Source organism: Schistocerca piceifrons, chromosome 4 (genome assembly GCF_021461385.2).
Source record: "Schistocerca piceifrons isolate TAMUIC-IGC-003096 chromosome 4, iqSchPice1.1, whole genome shotgun sequence".
Classification (NCBI taxonomy): Eukaryota; Metazoa; Arthropoda; class Insecta; order Orthoptera; family Acrididae; genus Schistocerca; species Schistocerca piceifrons.
This window is the reverse complement of record NC_060141.1, coordinates 619,050,760-619,075,628: the sequence shown is the minus strand read 5'-3', so window position 1 is coordinate 619,075,628 and position 24,869 is coordinate 619,050,760. Positions and strand designations below refer to the sequence as shown.

Here is a 24,869-nt window from a genome sequence, read left to right as displayed (position 1 = left end):
ATTTGATGCATTTTGTTTCATTTGTTTAAATTATTGTTTATTGTACTATTTTGTCTAACTATAATAAATGTAGAGTCTCCCCAACCTTTACAACCACGCTACACCACTGCTCATGGGTGCCATTGATGACACTCTTTCCATCTCTATATGGCATCCCAACAGTGCCTTGAGTCCCTTTAGTCTTAAACTGGCCCTGCAGTTGCAGAAGCTAACTATAAATTTATTAAGTCATGTTTGCAAGACACCAACACAAATTATTTACAAAATAATGGAAAAACTGCTAAAAGCTGACCTCGAGAAAGATCAGTTTGGGTTTCCAGAGAAGTGAAGGGTGGGATCCAGGAATCAATACAGATCTTACGACTTATCTCAGAAGATAGGTCAAGAACAGAAAATCTATAATTATAGCAATTGTAGATTTTGAGGAAGCTTTTGACAATGTTGACTGACAATGTTGACTGAACTACTCTTTGAAATTCTGAAGGTAAAGGAGATGAAATGCATGAAGCAAAAACTTACTTACAATTTGTAGAGAAACCAGTTTCGAGTTATATGGGTTGAAGGACATGAAAGGAAAGCAGTAGTTGAGAAGGCAGTAAGACAGGGTTGTTGTAGTCTATCCCTGACAGTATTCAGTCCATACACCGAGTGAGCAGTAAAGTAAACAAAGGAGAAATTAGGAAAGGGAATTTAAGTTCAGAGAGAAAAAATTAAAACTTGGTTTGCCAGTGACATTGTCATTCTGTCACACACCACAGGACTTGGCACATGAACTGAAGGAATGGACAGTGTCCTAAAAAGAGGTTGTAAGAAGATCACCACCATGAGTATAACAATGGAATGTACTTAAATTAAATTAGGTGATGCTGAAGAAATTAGACTAGGAAATACGATGCTATAAGTAGCAGATGAGTTTATCTATTTGGGCACCAAGATAACTGATGATGGCCAACACAGAGAAGATATAAAATACCAGCTGGCAACATTACAAAAATCATTCCTGAAAAAGGAATTTGCTAGCATCTAACATAATTCAAATGTTAGTAAATTTTTTTCTGAATGTATTTGCCTAAAGTGTAGCCTTGTACAGAAATGAACAGTGGATGCTAAGCAGCTCATATAAGAGAAGAATAGAAGCTTCTGAAATAAGGTGCTGCAGAAGAATGCTGAAGATTAGGAAATTCCTGGATGGAACAATAAATAAAATGAGGGAAACCCACCTCAGTGGACTGATGTGTGGAAACACAGAGACACTTAACAGAAAATGGTATTTGTACTAGCTCTTAAGCTCGTGCTCTTTTTCTAGTAAAAGTTCACACTCTATTTTTCTTGTTAATGTTCATATATTCACACACACAACCTCACAGACACCAAAATGTAGCTCCTGCAGCTGTGGGAGTGTACATTTGGTGCCTGTGTGGTTGTGTGAATATGAGTACTTTTATTAGAAAAAGAGCTCAAAAGCTAGAGCGAATATGGTTTTCTGTTGTGTGTTTCTATGATCCACACATCAGTCCATCCAGGCCAATGGTTGCTTTTCCCTCATTTTACGTAATGCCGAAGATTAGATGGGTAGATCAAGTAACTAATATAAGATACTGAATCACGTTTGGGAAACAAGAAATTTATGACAAAACTTAACTAAAAGAGGGGATAAATTAATAGGACAAATCCTGAAACATGAAGGAATCACAAGTTAGAGGAAAAAGTGTGTGTGTGTGTGTGTGTGTGTGTGTGTGTGTGTGTGTGTGTGTGTGTGTGTGCTGTGTGAGTGTGTGTGTGTGTGTGAGTGTGAGGGGGTGTGGGGGGGGGGGGTGTGGGGGGGGGGGGGGGGGGGGGGGGGGGGAGGTGCAAAAAATTGTAGAAAAGGTGCAAAGGATGAATACAGTAAGCAAGTCCAAATAGATGTAGGTTGCAACAGTTATTTTGTTGCTGTTAAAACAGAATTAATACAGACAAGAGTATTGAAGAAAAGCTGGACGATCCTATGGAAGGTGATGCAGGAACAGAGGAAAAGATAGAACTGACAATTGTAATAACAGGAAATTTGTAAACTAAGCCATTTTCTTACAGTAGCGAAGATGTACATACAATAAAAAACAAGATATACCGAACACCTAGTGCAGGAAGAACTAAAGAAATGTGAGGCTTCAGAGAAATTTAGAAGAGGGGAAGTTTTGAGCCATGTTTACTCACTTAACATTAAATCATCACTGTGTGTTAGATGTTTACTTATATCCTAGGCCTCCAAAAATTACATTTTTGAACTTTGTTAGCTAAAAGGAGGTCAGGGGACTGTGGCTGGTAGCTGTAGCTCTCACTCGGTAAATGCCCAGCAACTATGGAGTCAGAATTCTTCAATCTCAAGCTGCTTTCATGTTCAGCTAACCTAGTTGCTATATCTCTGTCTGATTGACTAATATAAAATATAGTAACTGATAAACCCAGCATTGCCCAGGTATTCATTTTGCCAGTTTTCTATTGGAAATAAAAACAAATAATGAACCGAATTTGTAGTGAAGTATCGAAAAAAATGCATTTCCATTTATTCGTGAACACATCTTTGAAATTATGAGACAGCTGTACAAAGACATATGCATAACATACATGTGTCTAAGTACAGTATCCAAATTAAAAAACATGATCCCAGACAGTTTCTATATGGACACAATTGCTTCACGTGTCTACAACACGATTTTGTAAACATCTCTATGACAATGCCTTTTCATAGCTCTACAGATGACTGTGGTTTCCATGTAAAATTGTTTGCACTTCACAGCTAAAGGCTGCCAAAAGTGCTTCCAGGTGTCAGGGATTTCCTTAATTAGTCTCGACTGTACGAGTGTCAAAGTAGTAAAAATTAAACGTATTTTGAGGCAATTTTTCACACACCTCAGAGTTTATGACATCATATCTCTTGGATTATATGTCGTACAATGATATATTTGTGCAAGTACATTCAGCAGCATATGTGAATACTGTCAGCAAAAATGTTACGAATAGAGTTAGCAGCAAAGGAATAGCAAATTTCAACATCCTGCACAATGCAGCAGTTTTTCACGCATCTCAGTGTTTATGATGTCATACTCCTGAACTGTGTTGGATAGGTGGATCTTAGCCACATAGCAATTGTTGCCTGATAGTAAAGGCAGTAAAGGACATGTGTACCACATCTGGTTGAAATCAGTCCAGAGGTTTAGCAAATGTCTAACACATGCACTATCTCTCTCTCTCTCTCTCTCTCTCTCTCTCTCTCTCTCTCTCACACACACACACACACACACACACACACACATATTCATTTTTATAATATGTATGGATTAAAGCCAGTACAAATAATTTTTACATCCTGCTGTTAGCTCCTTCTTTTTGTTTCAAAAACAGTTCAGTGTCTTAAATACTTTGGTAGATAAATAAACATCTACAATTCATTTTTATGGATTCACATAAATAGTTAATTTTTATTTAAGAAATACTTGATAATGCATGTCAATAATTATTTATTTGCTTAACATTCCTTCTCATGTTAATCCTCCATTACAAGAATTACATTTCAGAAATAGGTAGAAAAAATAGCTACTGCCAAAATTAAGAAGCATCACATATTAAGGGAATGACAGATAAATTTGGTTGCAGTACTTACTTCTTATGCCACAAAAGGAAAATCTTTCACAAAATTCTGCACCAATGAGGAGGTACACAGCCTTTGGAAGTTCCTAAAGAGACAGGAATCTAAATTATACATGGTTCCTAGTTTTCAAAATAATTTCTACAATACAATTCCGCCTAACCATACTTTAGAAAGTGTTTGTGTGTGTGTGTGGGGGGGGGGGGGGGGGGGGGGGGCTATGTGTTTTCTGTAACACGGTGCAGAAATTTTCTACAGAAACAAAAGTAGCCAAGATTTATAGATTTAGATGCACTGAACATGAATATCAAGGTTAAAACTGTCTCCCAGCCCAGGGTTACAAGTAAAGAAAGTGTATGTCTCACAGCCACACTTACGGGACTCTATAAGAGCAAAGGTATTGTGATGAGGGTTCCTCTGCCATGTGTGAGATGGACATTTCCAGTACAATTTAGCAACAGAGAATTATTTGTGCACTATACAGTCACATGAGCATTGTCGAATATAGAAACCACATGCAATTTAGTTTTGATCTTTATTTGTAACTAAATTTTTTATGTTTGCTGGGAAATTATTGAAGATGAGTGTTCCTGAGTAGTGGACCCCTTTCTGAACTAAAGTAAGTGCTTTTAAGACTTTGTGCAGATCATTTTTGTTCCTGGTATTGTATGTATGAACTGAGCTGTTTGTTGGAAAAAGAGATATATTATTTAGGACAAATTTCATTAAGGAGTAAATATACTGAGAGGCAGTGGTTAGTATACCCAGTTCTTTGAAGAGGTTTCTACATGACGTTCGTGACTTTACTCCACAAATAATACGTATTACACACTTTTGGACTCTGAAAACTTTTGTTTGACTTGAAGAGTTACCCCAAAATATTATACCATATGACATTATGGAATGAAAGTAGGCAAAGTATGCAAGCTTTTTCATTTTTATGTCGCCTATGTCTGCTAACACTCGAATTGCAAATACAGATTTGTTAAGGCGTTTCTGCAGTTCTGTGGTGTGCTCCTCTCACCTGAATTTATTATCAAGTTGTAATCCCAGGAATTTAAGACTGTCAACCTCTTCTATCTGCTCTTCTTCATACTTTATGCATATGCTGGGTGGAAACCTCTTACATGTTCTGAATTGCATGTAGTGAGTCTTTTCAAAGTTTAATGTCAATGAGTTGGCTTTAAACCATTTATTAATATCCATGAAAATATCATTAGCTTTCTAGAGCAACACTCGACATACTATTTATTGCAATACTTGAGTCATCTGCAAACAAAACGGACTATGCTTCTGGCAGTGTAACTGATGAGAGATCATTAATGTACACAAGAAAAAAGAATGGCCCTAAGATGGATCCTTGTGGGACACCACATGTCATTTCTTCCCATTCTGATGATGACTGATGACTTAATTCACTAGTCCCTTGTACTGACACCCTCTGTTTCCTGTTAGCTAGGTATGACTTGAACCACTTTGCAGCACTGCCCGTGACACCATAGAATTCTAATTTATTTAAAAGGATGTGGTTCACACAATCAAATGCCTTTGACAAATCACAGAAAATACCTGCTGCTTCTAATTTGTTATTTAATGAATTAAATACATTTTCACTGTAGGTGTAAATAGCCTTCTCGATATCAGAACCCTTCAGAAATCCAAACTGTGTTCTTGATGTTGCCTGTACATTACTTTTTCTAAAATTTTTGAGAATGCTGGCAAAAGTGAAATTGGTCTGTAGTTTGATGGTATCTCTTTATCCCCTTTCTTGAGTAGAGGCTTAACATCTGCATATTTTAGCCAGTCAGGAAATGTCCCAGTTATAATTGATTGGTTACACAAGTAACTTAGAATTGTACTAAATTCACAAGAACATGCCTTAATTAACTTTGTTGATATTTCATCGTAACCACTAGAATGCTTTGTTTTCAAAGATTTTATTATGGAAGTTTTTTCTTTTGGTGAAGTGAGTGACATATTCATGTAGCTGAAGCTATTTGTAAAGGCTAGTTTCAGATGTTCAAGGGCATTATTTACTGATCCTGACAATCCCATTCTATCAGTAACAGATATAAAGTACTTGTTAAATAGATTTGCCACACTATGCCCATCGGTTACTAATGTGTCATCTACCCTTAATACTATTTGCTCCTGTTCCTTTCTGGTTCTATCAGTCTCCTCTTTCACTATATCCCATATTGTTTTTATTTTGTTCCCTGACATTGCTATCTTCTTCTCGCAGTGCATTTGTTTAGATGTCTGAATTACTTTTTTTAATATTTTACAGTATTCCTTGTATTTAGCTAAATCATCAGTATTGGAGCTATTCTTGGTCGACAGATACATTTTCCTTTTTGTCTTACAGGATATCTTTATTCCTTGTGTAATCCATGGTTTTATTATAGACTTCTGTTTAATTTGAGTAACTTTTAGAGGAAAACAGTTTTCAAACATGGTACTGACATTGTTCATGAATGTATTATATTTTTCATTCATGTCATGGGCACTATAAACGTCTTTCCAGTTCATATCTTTGAGCAGTTTTCTAAAACACTCAATTTTTGGTTGACTGACTACTCTCCTGTACTCAGACTTAGCAGTCTTGATAATCTGCTCAGAATTTACATCTCAAACAAGGAGCTGCATGTCATGATCTGATAGTCCATTTATTAGGCCTACAGGTTTTATGATATGATTTTGTTCCTTTGATTTGTCTATAAAAATGTCCTTGAGGATTTAGTGATCCTAGTTGGAAAGCTTACAGTGTGAGTTAGATTGAAAGACAATATTACTAACTGCAGTAAATGTTTACTGGAAGATTGCATTAGAAAATCTGTATTAAAGTCACCAGCAATCAAAATTTCTTTGTTTCTTCCTGTTAAATAACCCAAAAGAGCTTCTAGATGATTTATGAATAGATTATAATTTCCTGCAGGTGCTCGGTAAATAGTTACTATAATATAGGATCTGTTATGGAACTCTACTTCTGTTGCACATGCTTCTAGATGCTGGTCTAAACAGAATTTATTAATGTCAATGTTCTTGAATTTATGGCAGTTTTTAATAAATTTGTCATGGCTGCATGTTATTTGCTTTGTTTGTTCACTGGTACCTCCCTTGGGAAAGGATTCAGTACCAAGAGAAAGAGGAATCTTCAATACCCTGATGCACCGTATGTCATTTGCCCTCTGCCTCAAGACAAAGGACTGCCAGTTCCTGTTCCTCCACACGAACCACCATCAAGCAGTGATAATGATGATGCTGAAATGACACATACATCCAAAAAGATGCAATCATCTGCCAGTGACACTGATCCTTCATTTACACCAACATCATCGCCTGATATGATTAGGAATTTAGATCTTCCAAAATGTAAAATCAAGCTCTTGGCCTCATGACTGCAGCAGTGCAATCTCCTCACTGACGCAGTAAGTAGACTATGTTTTGAAGTATCAGAAAAAAGCTGAGTGCCATTTCAGTAATGAAGGTGACATTACATTCTGTGGTGATAATGACGGTTTGCTGGAAGACCTAAACATCATATACAAAACCATACAAGTGGACACTCCTTATAGATGGCTCAAAAACAAGCCTGATGTCAATACTGTTACACAATAGTAATGAAAAGCAATTCATTCCTGTTGCATATGCTGCCTTAGCTAAAGGAAATCCATTGGAAACTGTGTTAATTACTATAATCATGAATAGATGGTAAGTGGAGATTTGAAAGTCACTGTGATGCTGTTGGGTTTGCAGGGGTGTTACATTAGGTATTGGTATTACTTGAGTGGAACAGTTGCACAAGAGAAAAACACTACACACAGATGGAGTGGCCTCCAAGAACAGCTTTAGTGCCTGGGGCAAAAAATATTGCTGAAGAACATCCAGCGATCTGAACAAAATTGCTGTTTCACCACTGTGCATTAAGTTGCAACTCCTGACAGCATTTGTTAAGCGCATGCACAGTAATGAAGCAGCATTTCATTATGTGTGTAAGAAGTTTCCATGGCTCAGCAGAGAGAAGATCACAAATGGGATATATATTAAGCCATAGGTAAGTCAATTGTTGGGGGACACACACTTTGAGTGCAGAGCTGAAAATTACTGGGACCTTGTGGACAACTCATTCATGCTTAGAAGGTCATGGCTACAACACAACCCTAATGATGAACTTTGTTTGCTCCCACCTCAATGTGTTTCCTAAGCACTGTAGTGCCTTCAGCAACAAGCACAGTGAACAGTTTCACCAGGACATTGACAGTCTACTGTTAAGTTGGGTGACTTCTGCTAGATGGTACAGAGAGCTGCTCCAGAGACTACTCACATGAGAAAGGCAAAGAAATGGCGCAAATAAACAAGGTAAGTTCAATTAATGTAAATATCCTATCAACTATGGCAGCAATATATATGAAATATAAAGCCCAACTTCCTTGTAATCCTGAACTGGAGATAATTTTAATCGTGAAATTCATGTTCACAGGATCAAAATCAATAAGAGCTGTCTACTTTGGTTTCTGCAAAAAAATTCTGCTGTGAACCAGTGTAAACGTGTATGATTTATAGCTGCACTGTAAATGTGTTCCTCAGTGACTTTTACATATCTATTTCCCAGGGTAATTGTGCATTACATAATTCTAAAATATTAAGGAAACAATTCATGTTTATTTTAATTTTGTCAAAATTATGTAATTACATCATCCATCTGCGTCACATACATTTCCCTTAGTCATACTGAGGTTGCACCATTCCAGAATAATACAGACTAGTTGTTTCTCTATTACTTCTTTATCAAGATGCTTTCCATTACAACTAAAACTGCTTTTACTTTTTATGTTCAATTTTTCTCCCACATTTATGTTTATAAAATTTTTCCTTAAGCTCAAAGAATATTAGTCGTTTGCACTCATATTTTGGTGAGCCTGTTTTAAGTCTCTGTACATAAACAGAAATTGGTGACACCTTTTCTTTCCCTGGAGGTACTCGTGAAATGTGTGGCTATTGTGAAATCTGAAAAACATAAATGCTTCAGTCTTTAACACAACAGTGTGTTCTTATTTATTTGTACTGACACCATACATCAGTGCTAATACATTAGCCATAATGCACACAGTGAAGTATAATCAAATTTCAATCACATCTTTCACCAACATAATTACTGGTCTAAAATTTGTGCGTGTCAGTTTTAGTAAGTAGAATAGTCAATAGCAAGATCATTAGCATTATCATTACTATAATGCTGTCTGAAAAACATGGCTGAAGTGTATATACACAAAGTGGTCACAAACTTACATAGCTCTTACAGTGAAGATCTCTATGGCATCTCAGTCATCATCTTGACACAAGTAACTGACATTATTGTTGCCCCTCTAACCTTTCTGAACAATAACACTTTTTAGGCTGGAAAATTTCCTGAGGTCCTTAAGACTCTATTGTTATCCCAATTTATACAAAACAACATAAAAACAGATTTGGAAGATGCCATCCAATATTCCTCCCAAATATAATGGAACAAAATGTTACATTAAATTGCAACTTTGCAGCTTTTTTGAAGATTTCAATATGATTCCCTCTTCACCCTTTGATTTTAGGCTGGGTTTGTCTACAGTAAATGCAGTAAAAACTCAAATTACTGATATTCTTGATGGTTTCGAGAAAAATTCCTTCATTCACACAAGCAAGCACACCCACGCACGCATGACCGCCAACTCCACGTGCTCAGACCAGAATACAACTGTCACATGAATGGAAGCAGTCTGGAGGGGCTGGAGAAAGGGAATGGATAGTAGTGAATGGGGAGGAAGAGAGGAGCGCTGTCTGGTGGAGCGTGCAGGAAATTAGACTGTCAACAGTTGCAGTGTCAGGAGACTGTGAGGCAGGGAAATGAGGAAATCAGAGTAAGAAAGGAGAGGAGCAGGGAAAGATGGGATGGTGTGCTGGCAGAAGGTGACACACAAAGAAGGTGGGAGACAAGAATAGGGATGTAGTGATGGACAGAGGGTGTGAGAACAGTATGTTACCTTAGGCTGAGGCCGGGACCATTTCGGGAGTGGGAACAGTACATTCTCCAATCCCAAAATTATGCAGCCTCAACCTATGGTAACATAATGTTCCCACACCCTCCATCCAATCTTTCCTCACTCACTTCCTTTTCTGTTTTGTTTTCCCCCATCTCCCTGCCTCGCAGCCTCCAGACGCTGGACTTGTTGGTAGTCTGGTCCCTCCACACTCTGCCAGACAGTGTTCTTCTCTCCACCCACCTGCACATTGCTATCCCTTCCCCTTGCCCACTCCCTGCCAGATTGCTGCTTCATTCCATGTGACAGTTTCATTCTGGTCCAAACTGCTGGAGTTTGTGGTCATGTATGCATGAGGTGTGCTTGCTCATGTGAATGAATGGTGTAACTACATATATTCTATTTACAACCTGAGGGCACATGGGCATCTTGAAATTAAAATACTATATGTAGAATTTTAGATTTCACATTTACTTATTATTTATCATATGGCAATACATATACAAAGGTCATTAAGTTACTACATGATAAAATTCAAACATAGCTATCGAGAATAAAATAAATGACAACAGATATAGATGGATATCACGGTCTTTCGTGTATTTTATCACACCACTCATTGCTGATATGATATCCTCAAAAGAACCCTTGTAATTACATGCGTAACATTTTGATATCACATGAGCAACTGCCTGTCATTCCACAGCACAATTACAAGATGGTGATGAAAATTTGTCCGAGAATGTCTCCACATCGCACATGGCCCATTCAGGTGTGGATCAGAGTAGACCAAATTGCCCGAGGCTGGTCAAATTCAGAGGCGTTTCTTCTGTACACTGGGCAGTTTCTGGCATTGTAAAGGACAGTTTTGTTTCCAATAGTGTTTCCATTCATCAATGGCATGTAAGAGTCCTGATTGCAGTGTGAGTGGGATGTCTTGATCTTAATCATGTAGGAGTATATTGTATTGACTGGGCACTAAGAATGCTCATGGCTTCATTATGTTGTACCTCTACCTTTTCTGCATGTGGAACATTAAGCCAGACATGTGCACAGATTAGGGTGCCCATATGATAGTTTGTAGGAGGTAGGGAGGTGGAAGTGTGGAAGGGGGAGGGAGCCTGATGGGGGGGGGGGGGGGAGATTTTTAATATTTTAAAAAACAAATGGCAGCCTGCAAGTAGCCAAAAAAAAAAAAGTACCAGTTACAACCCTGATAAAATGTGCAGCTTTTAAATCATTTTCTTGAAAGGGAAGCACCTGACTTCACTATGTTTTTTATCTTTTCCTGAGAGCTGGAAAGGGGGGGGGGGGGGGGAGGGGGCAGAGATGTGTCCCCTTGCCTCCCCCCCCCCCCCCCCAAGTGTAGGCGCCCTTAAGCACAGTACTCAGCTGTTGAGTGTACCCGGCCAAGTGCCGATACTCAAACAGTGGCCGGCCACTGTGGCTGAGCGGTTCTAGGCACTTCAGTCTGGAACCGCGCAACCGCTACTGTCCCATGTTCGAATCCTGCCTCAGGCATGGATGTGTGTGATGTCCTTAGGTTAGTTAGGCTTAAGTAGTTCTAAGTTCTAGGGGACTGATGACCTCAGATGTCAAGTCCCATAGTGCTCAGATCCATTTTAATCAAACAGTGCCTGCTGATGATCCCCAACTATTGCCAACGGGTTTATGGAGACTGTTGTTCCTGCTTTTGAGCTAAGCAGATGTTCATATATTTGGTATTTTTTAACTTATTTTTAAAAAAGATTAAGAATAATACATGCTCTATGTTGGATGAAGTCAGCTGTAAAATATGTTCCTTGAAGTTACAGGTTCTCTATCAGTAATTTTTAGTCTTTTACTGTGTTTATAATAATTTTCTCTAGACCTGGTGTTATATTCACAAAAATCTCTGTTTAATGGGTATTTGCACCTTTTGGAATGTTATCCGTTTTTATCTCCATGTATGAATATATATTGTTTTCTCTGGACAGCCTTTTGCCATTTTCATGTTCTCACATGCTTTCCTTCCCAGTTATTTAAGAGAGTTTGGATTGACTACTGTTATCTTGGATGGAGATTCGTAGTCAGATGTAAAAGTAATTTCAGGTGTGCCCCAGGGAGTGTGTTGGGACCCTTGCTGTTCAGGTTGTATATTAATGACCTTGCAGACAGTATTAACAATAAAATCAGGCTTCTTGCAGATGACATAGTTGTCTATACTGAAGCACTATCTGAAGGAATCTGGATAAATATTCATTTATATCTTGATAAGACTTTAAAGTGGTGAAAAAACTGGTGACTTGCTTAAAATGTTCAAAATGTAAAACTGTTCACTTCACAAAATGAGCAAACATAGTACCCTGTAACATCAATGAGTCACTGTTGGAATCAGCCAACTCATATAAATACCTGAGTCTAACGCTTTGTAGGGATATGAAATGGAATGATCACATAGAGTCAGTTGGACAAAGCAGGTGGTAGTCTTCAGTTTATTGGCTGAACATTGGCGAAGTGCAATCAGTCTACAGAGGAGATTGCTTACAAATCATTTGTGTGACCAGTTCTAGAATATTACTTAAGTGTGTGGGATCCATACCAAAAAGGACTCACGGGGGATATTGAACATACACAGAGGGCAGCACAAATGGTCACAGGTTTGTCTGATCTGTGGGAGAGTCTCACAGACATACCAAAGGAACTTAACTGTAAGACTCTTCAAGATTGACGTAAACTATCCTGAGAAAGTCTGTTAACCAAGTTTCAAGAATCGGCTTTAAATGATGACTTTAGGAATATACTACAATCCCCCACATGTCACTCAAATAGGCATCATGAGGATAAGATCAGAATAATTACTGTACAGGAACAGGAAGAAACTCTAATAACTGGTACAATCGGACATACCATTTTCCATGCAGCTCACAGTGGTTTGCAGAGTATAGGGATAGATGTAGCTGCTATTACAGATGTGTCATCAGCATATACAATCACCTAGGCTATGACAAGTGGCATATAATTTATGGTACAGAATAGAAAGTAGAGTCCTTGTACAGAATGCTGAGCTATTCAGTATTTAATGTACTGAAAATCTAAGTCAGTAGTTCTTACAATGTTATCAGAACTATATTTTGAATAAAATCTTCTCAGGCTTCCAGTCAAATTGAATGGTTAAGAACACCATGCGCCTTTGACCAAGCACTCCTTGGCCATCAAGAAGAATTATTGCTAATAGGCTAATATTATGCTCTTGTACACTCTAGCTGCCTGATGAAACATCACTGCTGCTCGCAGTATCATTGTACATAGGCATAAGTTGACTTCACATTCAATTCCTGCACTTTCCACTTGTAATCACTGGATTCCACCCTGCACTAAGCTGTAGACTGCTTTCTCTATTAAAAGTGTTGCCAGTGATTTTTATTTCAGTGGCTTCTTTAACTATGCTGTTGCAGCAGCCGTGATTGTGAGCCATGACAAAAGTTTTGGCAGTTTCGATTCAATGACCATTTTCCAGAGCATGCCCAGATAAAAAAGAATTTCATGGGATCATAAGCATTAAAATCTCTCATACTCTTTCCTGCACTGTTGTACAATGTGCACTCTTTATTCGATGTAAGATTGGCGATTGGCTGCACCTGTACCATTTTTATTTAACCCTAGTTGTTCTGAAGACCTGTTTCACCATTAACTGACATCAGTAATTGCTCAGTTATGACAGAGGCATGAATATCAATCTGATTTTCTCTCTCTCAGCAGGTGCTTATCTTACCTGACATGGATCCATAGAATAGCAAAAATGAAAATTCTTTTGCTGCTCCACATCAGTGGTCTTATTCTGAATCTTACGTTGGATCACTTCATTTATTTGGTGAGCATTGTAGCCGTTTATCCTGAATATCGTGCAAGGGTGGCTCACTACATGGGGTAAGTTATCAGCATCTGATATCAATCAAGAGTGATTGCATTATGTACCAACATCTGTATCACAGTGTGCTTCTTGTGATGGATGATAATGGTTTATGGTGAGCACATACAGACTAATGTGAGTAGATTTTCTGTAGATGCTGTTGTCAATGCATCCATCTTTTGGTTACAGTTTGGTATTGAACTCCCCCCCCCCCCCCCCCCCCCCCCAAGAAATAGTGGCAACAGACTGATCTGTAGCACAGACTAAGGTCCAGATTAGGTTGAAAGGTGGCAGTCTGGTTGTGAGCTGGTGAAGCCAACAAATGTGAAAGCCAAATAAATGCTGTGGTAACAAATTGACCAGCAGTCAGCCTAATGTGTCTTCAGAGACTTTTGTCGCAGCATGTCTGATTAATATCTTCTTTGGCAGGATTATTAGTGCCAAAGGTGGGACATTGTGGACACCATGTTGTAAACTCATAGACTGTTGTTGAAACACTGAAGAAAATAAAAATAAGACAAAGCAACATAGTGAACAGAGATTAGTCTGGACGTTGTGTCACTTCTGATGATGACGACGATGATGATGATGTTTGGTTTGTGGAGCACTCAACTGTGCAGTTATCAGTGCCCGTACAAATTTCCAATTTTTGCTCAGTCCAAACTCGCCACTTTCATGAATGTTGATGAAATGATGAGGATAACACAAACACCCAGTCATCTCGAGGAAGGTGAAAGTCCCTGACCCCATCAGGAATCAAACCCGGGACCCCATGCTCGAGAAGTGAGAACACGACCGCGAGACTACAAGCTGCAGACACACTTCTTATGAGGGTGCCAATATAAGACACAATGAATCTTTTGGCCCAACAGTTTCCACCTGGAATCATCAAGTGTTCTGTCATGTTCTAACAACAACACACTTCCTGTACCAAGGTGTATATGATGAAATGGCAGATGGCATAGCAATGGTAACACCACTGTATCCCACAGTCATGAATTTCTCCATGGAGCACTTTGAAGAGCAGGCTCTGAACTCTGCAGCGTTGCATTGCAGCCATATTATTTCCTAAGGTACGCTGATGGCACCTTCCTGATATGCCCTCAAGGTTAAAATACACTGCAGCAGTCCATCAGACACACAAATGATGTCCATCCCAACATTAAGTCTATCACTGAGATGGAGAAGGATGGCAAGCTACTGTTCTTGGATCCTTTAGTTAAGAGGACAGCAGGAGGCCAACGATGTCATTCAGAGTACAGGAAACTGACACACACTGAATGATACGTGAAAACTGATAGTTTTCACCACGCTGTACAAATAAAAGCAGTCCAGGACACATTAATACACAGACCAAAAGTTAGTTTTGACAATGTCTATCAATAGTTTGAATCACAGTACTTGAGACACATGTTCAGGGAGAATACTTATAGCAAGAGAGAAGCAGCAAACAGTTTCGGGTGCCACTGAAGATGGTTGCCTCCAGTCGCCGTGTGAACTAGCAGAAGAAGCCAAGCTGACTGCTTTCTTGGTGTACTGTGGTGCAACAAGCAGCAAGTCAGGACGTGTGTTGCAGAAACATGAACTGAGACCAGTGTTCCGGCCCCATCCCCAAGATACAAGATATGCTGTGTCCTGTTAAGGATGATGTAGTTATTCATATGCCCAGTGTTTGTATGGTATTCCTTGCAAATGCACCAGCATCTACATAAGTCAGATAATCCACACACTTGCAGAGCATTGATCCCAGCACAAGCCACACATTCAATAAAGGGATCTTTTACAAGTCGGTCATAGATGAGCATTGCCTGGAAAACGGATACAAAATACAATTTGAAAACACGAGTTTTGGCTCATGCATCAACGTCTTGGGATTCCATTATACAGGAAATGGCTGAGATTAGAATAAATAACAACGATTTCAATAGAGAACACGGGTAGACACTTAGCAAGGCGTGGGGATGGGCTTTAGATATCCTCAGGAAGCAAAGATGGAGATGTTTAACATTTGTAGGAAAGCAGGCACAGCAGCTTCAAATATGTTAACATCCTCTCGCGTCTTGGCATCACTTAGTCCCGTAGTGGGCTGGAGCTGCTATGAGCTGCCGAACTCACCTTCTGCACACGCGTCATTTTGGTCCTCTTTGATTGGTGGAAGAGGCTGCAATCATGCCCCTATAAGCAAGAAACCATGCCAGCCCCAGCAGCCAGTGGTTTTTATTCCGACAACAATGGCGGAGGTAGCTATCGAAAGCTTGGGAATTTTATTTGATTCGACACAGCTTGGAAACTGAAAGGATTTTATATATGCAGCCCAATGTTTACTCTGAGCCATATTGAAGAATGCAACAGTTGTCCAGTATGTAACAATTACCCATTTATCTAAAGGAATTACATTGCTACAAATTCCCAGGTGTCACTGTAGACCAATATATCACATGGGAACCTCAGATGATACCAATTTTCCTCAAAAAATGATCTGTAATATATTTCTAACGAGAAGGTAATCCATTACACTAAATGACGGTATGGGGTGCTGCTCCAAATGTTCGTTTAAAGCATATCTGTTTGTTAAAAGCTGCTGTGTCATGACATAGGCATGGGAAGAATTATTACTGCTGTGAAAGTTCTTAATACTGTTTTTTCAAGATTTTTTTCAGCTACGTAGTAAAAAAAATCCAGGAAAGTTTGAAGTGTGTGTGATTTAGTATATTAAGGCAAGTTATTTTCCCTCACTACGGTACTTACAATCACTATAGCTACGTATGGCAATACGTCTCGTTTACGCCTTTGTATGCTCGTGAAACTCGATATTGGCTACATAACGATGCATTGGGTGGCATTCATAAAAGGCAAACTGTCGACGAATGAATAAATGAAAAGAGAGACCGTGAGCAATCATGAGTACAGAGCATAGCACTAAATCATGAGTACAGTGCATAGCACTTACATCCGCTGCCACATTTCTATCGGAATGATCTCTGGCCCTTTTTACCGAGACGTCTTTGTTTGCCGGTACCGCTTGCAGCAGTTGGTCGCTGTATTTCGGAAGGATTTACAAGGAGACTGCATTTTTTCCCAAGCCATCCAAACAAATTTTCCACTGCGTGGGGTTTTTCTGATGTGCGTTATTGACTGATCATCCGTCTACATTAGTCAGCCGATTCCTTACTTAAGTTCTTAATAAATCAAATCAGGGTCCGTTGGTAGTTACGTAATTGTTGGCCCAATTTTAGCAAAAGAGAGAAAAACAAACAATGCTTACCATGAGAATAAGTGGATAACTAAAAACTAGGAGCACCTCCAGTTCAACACCGCATACAAAAATGTTTTGCGGTTTTACGAACATTAATTTCACCTGATGCCATAGACGACACAGTTTGGTCAAAGAGAATTCAATGCGACAGAAGGATTTCGGATAAAAAAGTAAAGATTCTATTGAGAGCGCTCACAAATTCCAATTCCAGAGTAATAATAATATCAACAAATAACTTTCTTTGGTTGAAGTTAACAGATTAGCCCATCAAAATTTATGGAATTATATCAGTGATCTATACCAAGCAAAGAGGTCACTAAAATACTCCCTTCCCAAAATATTTTTTATTTTATAATTCCAGTTTTACTCTTTGATTGGAACACGAAATTCGAGATACTTCGCTGCAGATAATGCAATGTGAAAGGCAAGTCGATCTAGTACTTGTCAGTAACACTGCGTTTCAGCACGTCTCGAACGTCGCATTTTACGACACGTTGGGAAATATCGGAGTCAAATTGAGTTTTCAATGTTCCCGCCCTCTAGCGACGTCTGTTGGTGCTCGGTGAACGACGGGTCTTTCCACTATAACCTCTTCTTGCGCTCGTAAATTTAATCCAATATGACCCTTGTTTTCGTTTATTTAACTTGGAATTAATTTTTTTTCTTGACCGATAAAACTATTAGCATCTTCGAAACATTTAAAAGCTAATAGCTTTTATACAATCTGGAGTATAAACAGGATGGGAATGTTCATTTGCATTCTAGTTGAACTACTTCGTTGAAATATAACAGAAATGGGAATTACTGGTAGGAATTAGGCATCTCGTTGAAATGGTGATTTGACACAGAAATCTTGTAATTTCGCATAGCTGACAAAGTCACTGGCTTCACAGTCAATAATTAAGTTATACAGTAAGCGGGTATATTTGAACTATTCTCTCTGCAGCTTCAGTTTCAACAGATTTTCCCAGTAAAGGTCATTTGGCAGTCATAATACCGAAGGCACATTCCACCCTAGCCTGTAGCTGAAAACTTACTCTTCATGCAGGATTTCGTTTGGAGTAAGATCTATTAGATAACTTTTCAAAGGGCTTGCATCATCTGCGAGCATGACAAATGACACATCTTCAACAATTCCTTTCGACATGACAGTTCTCCAAGAATGAACACTTAAGGTGGAAAAAGTTCTTGCATCATTCTGTTTTCCATAACCTCTGACATCCGAACAATAAACCGACAATGGCAGTCTGCAACAGGTTATAGTGCGACCGAAAAAAACTTTTTGTAATGATAATACGTAGCTCCACTTTGTTTTGGACATTTAACTCGGATGTACTTTTCATTAATACATCCAATGGCTGAACAAAAATTACACCGCTCTTCTATGCCTGTCGCTATACTTCAAATTTGTTTTGAGTCAGCAAGAAATACACGTCACTGATAGAAAATTTTCCATATCGCATCCAGAACTGAGGACATACATTGGCCTTCAGCGTAGTAATCAAATGGTTGAAATGTTAGACATAACCAAAATGACTTTCGTGAAACAGAAAAACCATATCGCAATGTTTATCACAGGATGAGATTGTGGTAAAAACTTTGAGATCCATTCACAAGGAAACATGAAATCAAGAATGGTCATTAAGTGGTTGCTTCTTATAAATGGCCTTATCTCAACGACATGATGTTATTGATGGAAGCAATATACAGCGCAGGATATTTTTATGCCACAGTAAAAGAAAATGGACCTTCTCCAAGTGACGAAAACCCCACCATGGCAGGTGAGGAAAGTGCAAATGATGGTGAACCAGACACCAGTTGCTCTTGAATACAACCAGAGGCGTCCACTTCCTGTGTCAACCCACAAGCATATGAATCACAACCTCACTTAAGAAAAATTAAATTTAATACGATTCATAGACACTTGGCCTTGAACAAAGGAAGATCGATCTGTTTGAACAATAGGGGAATTCCGGTTAAAATGACATACCATTTTGTTTTAAGGTCATTATTGCTTCTTAAACTATGATGTTAAATAAAATTTATGTCAAGACAGCGCCACAATCAGTGTAGATTTCGCCATCTTGGTGCCATGTTTTTAAATTAACATAAACCATGCGTTTTTGACATTCTTGCGAAAAACGCATAATATGTCATTTTAGACCGATGTATGGGTAAAATGACATAGGTGTAAGAAACGTAGGAAATTCAGATAAATATTGATATATTTATATGTTTAATATATTTGTACTTAAGAACAAATAAAATCTTCAATGGTATCAATTAAGGTTTCTCAGTTCAGTCGTACAAAGAGTGACAACTGAAAGTAGAGTTACAAATGTTAATACATCAAATAAGAAAATTAGTTCTGTGTTTGAAAAAATAATTCTCCCAATCCTATCTATTTGCAGACATCACAAATAATGTTTTTTGTTCTGTGGCGTACTCCAGCACATTCAGTGTATGCTAAAAAATTACGCTGCTGACACCTTAAACAGTGTTCTCCAGGTTTTGAATGCGAGTATAGTTCCAAGCAGTACAGACAGTGACAATCTTCGGAAGCAACACCGCTGTCACCAAAAAGATCTTTTTCGTACAATATTTCTTTTCCAAAACTAAGTTTTCTCTTTGCTTTTTGGAATGCAGCCTCCTTCATAGTCATACGAAACATGCGCTACTTCAATAGTTTCAAGTGTTCTACCAGTTCACGCTCCAATGCAGTGTTGAACATTGGTTGGTGTCTACCCACAGAACACCACTGAAGATTTCGTTCGTATTCCTAATTCGTCTTCTAAGCGTATCCTGGGGAACTCCGAATGCTTTCGACGCCCGCAGCCATCCCATCTCACCTCTGGTAACAACAGCTATAGCCTGCTCATTTGCACCGCACATAAGGCCGTCTTGACGATTTACTTACTTTATTGCCAGCCATCAGATATGGGAAATTCACTACTCATATTTGGTCTACGTAAATTCATTGCATTTATGTACATTGCACATTTATCAATTCATGTTTAAGGTTTCGTTTAATTACTATAGTGACCTACTGCTGTTGCCGTTATACTTAAACAGATACGTGAAATAAATAGCTTAATTAATATCTAAATCACACAGAACAGAACTAGAGTTCACATCGGGGTAAAATGACACACTGTATCATTTTACCCTGACGTAAGATATGTCATTGTAGCCTGAAACATCATCTTAGATTCATTCGAGAAGTGTTCAATTATCACATGCTCTAGCAGAACCTTCTACTCTCAAAACAAACTAAAAGTATGCTTTAAGGGTAACTTATACTTTTCTCGAAACTGTAATTACCTACAACATTAATGAATATATGTGAATAAAAGTAAAAAGTTGGATGCTTACCTATAAGTTTTTCGTTCGCAGTACCAAGACGGAAGCTGGCAGCTCATCGCCAGATACATGGGAACAGGGTTTCAAACCGAACTTTCTATACAAATTTGAGCAGGTGGCGCCACCCAACTGGTTTCGTCCATAGCTTGCTATGTCATTTTACCCGAGTATGTCGTTATAGCCTTACTTCCCCCACGTTTCCCATAAAACAAATAAACAAGACTGATGAGAATTATTCCTTTTTCAATTGCCAACTAGTAAACAACTCAGTCAGTTGAAGAAAATGAAACTCTGAATGAAAATCTTCAGGTTTGCCACTTCTAAAGAAAGTAAAAAAGATCTGCTAAAAATGAAGTATATTCTTAAGGCGTCTTGGTCTCTATAAGACCTTTTTACAAAGTTCCACAAACACCACACCTCCCATAGCTGTCCAACTCAGAATCCTCAGTGATGGCGGCCATGCAGTTATGCCCCTCTTTGTCGCATTTATGGCACCTCTGCGATACCAGTTTGTAATGAATCGTGTCACAATTAGGCTAATCCCAGTATTGTGATCTCACGAGTATAATGATCTTTGTGCCACACAGGTCTTCCGTAAACAATACCAAGACCTTTTCCAAAGGTCTGACACGGAACTATGCAGTCCTGCCCCATGAATGTCTCGCAATCCAAAATATAATAACGAAAAAAAAATCGCAATCGTTGTTGAGTAATGAAATTTCGGGAATACATTTGTCTCGGTAACATATTTATGTGATTAACATTGCAAGACCACAGGTTAATGTAAGCAAAAGATAAGCCACTGCAAATGTGAAATGCTGGTACATTAATAACAGGTGTAAGCACCAGAATGTTTAATGCAAGCATGCATGTACTGTATTATACAGATGCCGGATGCCATTTTTTAGGATAGAGTTCCCTGGCTGTTGCACTTGGTCGGTCAATACAGAGATGGTTAATGCAGTTCGTGGATGACGCTGGAGTTGGGGTCCGATGGTGTCCCAAATTTGCTTGATTGGAGACAGATCTGGCGATTGAGTAGGCCAAGGCAACGTGTCAACATTCTGTAGAATATTTGGGCAAGCGTTATCCAGTTAGAAACACCACCTGGAATACCTTTCAAGAAAGGCAGCACAACAGGACGAATCACCAGATTGAGTACAAATTTGCAGTCAGGGTGTGTGGAATAACCACGACAGCACTCCTGCTGTCATTAGAAATTGCACCCCAGCCGTAACTCCAGATGCAGGTCCAGCATGTAGACAGGTTGGTTGCAGGCCCTCAACTGAGGCCGTCAGCTGGCCTCCTTTTAATCAACCCACGGCCATCGCTGGCTCCATGCAGTACCAGCTTTCATCAGAAACCACAACAGAGCTCCACCCTGCTCTCCAATGAGTTCTCGCATGACATGGTTGAACTCGCAAATGGCGGTGGTTTGGGTCAGTGGAATACACGTTACAGGGCATCTAGCTCGACATTGTCCTCGAAGTAACCGTTGTAATAGTTCACTGTGATACTTTCGCGCCACCTGCTGCTGCAGATGCAGTGTGATGTGCCAGAGCCGTCCGCCAAACACTACGGTCATCCCTCTTGGTAGTGCCACATGGCCATCCAGAGTACGGTCTTCTTGCGATCATATATTGTCGTGACCAGCAATCATGTACCGTGGCTACGTTCCTGCCAAGTCTTTCTGCAATATCACAGAAGGTACAGAGATCTTCTCGTAGCCCTATTACACAACCTAGTTCAAACTCAGTGAGGTGTTGATAATGACGCCTTTGTCACCTTAAAGGCATTCTTGAGTAACATCAACTCACCATGTCCAGTCTCAAAGGTTAATAACGTTCACGACCGTTACAGTATGTATTCAAAGCAAACCTGATTCGCATTTTCATAGTGGCAGTACTAGAACCACTCTTATGCGACTGGCACGAAATTTGAATGTATATCATCTTTCAGATGTAGAAACACCGTTCACGTCTCACAACTCCTCCTTCGTGTTGCGATTTTTTTCCAGTCAGTGTAACAGCGACAGTGACCAACAGGCTATCATCAACTGCTGACTATCACAAACGAGAATTATAGCAGCAGGAGAACGCACAGAAGGTGACTTGCCAAGTTCAAAGACATCTGTGGTGTAGCACAGAGTTAACTTTGCCAAGTGAACTACGTTCGTCTGGCCTCTGTCATTGTCAAAGTCCAAATCAAGCTTTAACTCAAGTTATAAATTTGCACAACGTACGCACAAGTTACTTCACACACTCTGGTTCTATTTGAGCAAAACGATAAGCTTATTTCCGAGATTCGGGTGAGCGACGCTGACACACATCTAGCCCATTCGACCCCAGAACCAAGTTCTACCAGGGGCATTCCTGTCGCTATTCCATCTCACTGAGCCGCTGTGATGTAAGCCATCATCTTCTTCGTGAAATTAAACGTGCTGACTCCAGCACCAGAAATACAGAATTATGATTTTATGTAATTTGTGCCGTTGCTTTTATTATTTATTGACGCAACATCGGAGGGCGATGGTCGGACCAGTTAACCTCCCCAAACGTGGAGAGATGCCCGCCTATGAATAATTTCTTTTTTTTTCCGCATCTTCCTCTGCGTTCACTCACTCCATAATCATTCGGCACTCCCAGCCATGCAATCCGCGCCTGCTGCCTCATGCCCGATATCAAACAACTCTGATTCGTGCCTCTTGATTAAAATCACTGTAACTTCTTTTTGGTGTTCGTACAGCAATACTACACCCACAATTTGACACAACTCATGCAACGAATAACACAACATTTTACAAAACAACAGTATAGTGTAACACAAAAACAAAAGGGTATAGGAGAACAGTTTACACACCAAAATCAGGCATTTAACGATTTCAAGAATAGTATTAATCAACAGTTCAGTGAGGTGAGGTGAGCAAAACTATACACACTGAATTGGTGGAGGAACTATCCGGGAAGTTGGCAGAGCTAGGTAAACAACTAAAACGAGAAATAACTACCAACATGTCCCACAATATAAATACATTAATGATAAACAGGGACAACTTGCAAGTGAGTTACAAAACCTTAGTGAAGCATATTCTCAAATTCAGGAGACGCAATCCCAAGTGGATGCGTCAGTAAAAAATGTGACGAACGCAGTCAGCAAGCTGCAAGACGTATACAAAAACTTACCTACAGAAATAACACTTTGACTCTAAGAGTAGACCTTGCCACTACTATGAACAGTTTGAGAGAGCCTTTCTGGAAAAGTATTGGTCTGAGGCTGTACAAGAGAGGCTCAGATGTGAAGTATTCAACCCAGCTCCATTCCACAGCAAACATGGAAGCTTAAGGGAACATGGGAGCTTAAGGGGCTATTTTGAAAAATATCTGAATAAAACCAGATACTGAATGAGCCCGGTATCTCAAGTAGATGTGCTGAAAATTTTAAAGAGCCATCTTCCTGCCCACATTAGGGAAAAACTCATCACCATTCTGGAATATGACACCAAATACTTTATATTTGTACTGGACTCAATAGATTTGACATAGGAAGAGAGACCAGTACAAACAAAGACTGTTAATATGCAGATAGTGTCACAGAGATTTACGGACCAACAAGTAAACAACAGATTCGTAGTACAACAAGGATGGCAACCTTATCCCACACAGACCTATGGTAACGGTAACAGTAATCACAACGGCAATGGAGAAAGCTGTAAATTCAAAGGTGGATATAAAAGATATGGGCAAAGATTTAGCAAAAACAACTACAATGGGTGAGTAGCGTATGGCCAGCCTGTACAATATGTACAGACACAAGCTACCAGCAATAATCAGCCAATCACTTGGCAAACACAAAACAATACAACAGCCAAATAACCCACTGACAGCAGGATTCGACCAGCAAAATAATGCACATATACCGAATAATGCGCAGAGGCAAAGAGAATTTCAGTCGGAGCCTCACAGGATACTAATTGGCATAATCAAACACCAACAGTCCATATAGTACAAGTTACACCTAACCCAGAGACAGATGCCACCGCGATGGCAGAAAACTTGAACCAATCACGGTAGGCCACCGTTCTGTGACCTTGGAGGAGAGTGGGGGCACAAGCTTGATTGACAGATGCTTTACCAGATACAATCAAGGTAGGTATATTCTCTAAGTTGTATATATGATTATAATATTATATTTAGGATGCTGAAATCAGGAAGCAGTTATCACACCAATCTTTAAACATGGAAACAGAAAAAGATTGTAACAACTACAGGGGTATCTCTTTAATCAGCGTTATGGGTAAAATCTTCTCAGGTATTGTTGAAAGGAAAGTGTGAGTATTAGTTGAGGACAAATTGGATGAAAATCAGTGTGGGTTTAGGCCTCTTAGAGGTTGTCAGAACCAGGTCTTTAGCTTACGGCAAATAATGGAGAAGTGTTACGAGTGGAACAGGGAATTGTATCTATGCTTTATAGATCTAGAAAAGACATATGACTGGGTTCCTAGAAGGAAGATATTGTCTGTTCTACGAGATTATGGAATAGGAGGCAAACTTTTGCAAACAATTAAAGGTCTTTACATAGATAGTCAGGCAGCAGTTAGAGTTCACGGTAAATTGAGCTCATGGTTCAGAGTAGTTTCAGGGGTAAGACAAGGCTGCAAACTGTCTCCATTGTTGTTCATATTATTTATGGATCATATGTTGAAAACAATAGACTGGCTGG

The 24,869-nt window shown here is 39.2% G+C and overlaps 1 protein-coding gene across 1 annotated transcript in view; it reads right to left on the bottom strand.

Moving 5' to 3' along the window:
• The window catches only part of LOC124796064 (peptide transporter family 1-like), a 178,140-nt gene extending 161,230 nt beyond the window's left edge, over positions 1-16,910 (bottom strand). The window contains exons 1-2 of the mRNA XM_047260151.1: positions 16,800-16,910; positions 3,644-3,716 (exon numbers count right to left, since the gene is read on the bottom strand). Coding sequence (XP_047116107.1) covers positions 3,644-3,716; positions 16,800-16,883 — 157 coding nt within the window. The 5' untranslated portion in view covers positions 16,884-16,910. The remainder of the gene's footprint in view (positions 1-3,643; positions 3,717-16,799) is intronic.
• Positions 16,911-24,869: the final 7,959 nt, after the last annotated feature.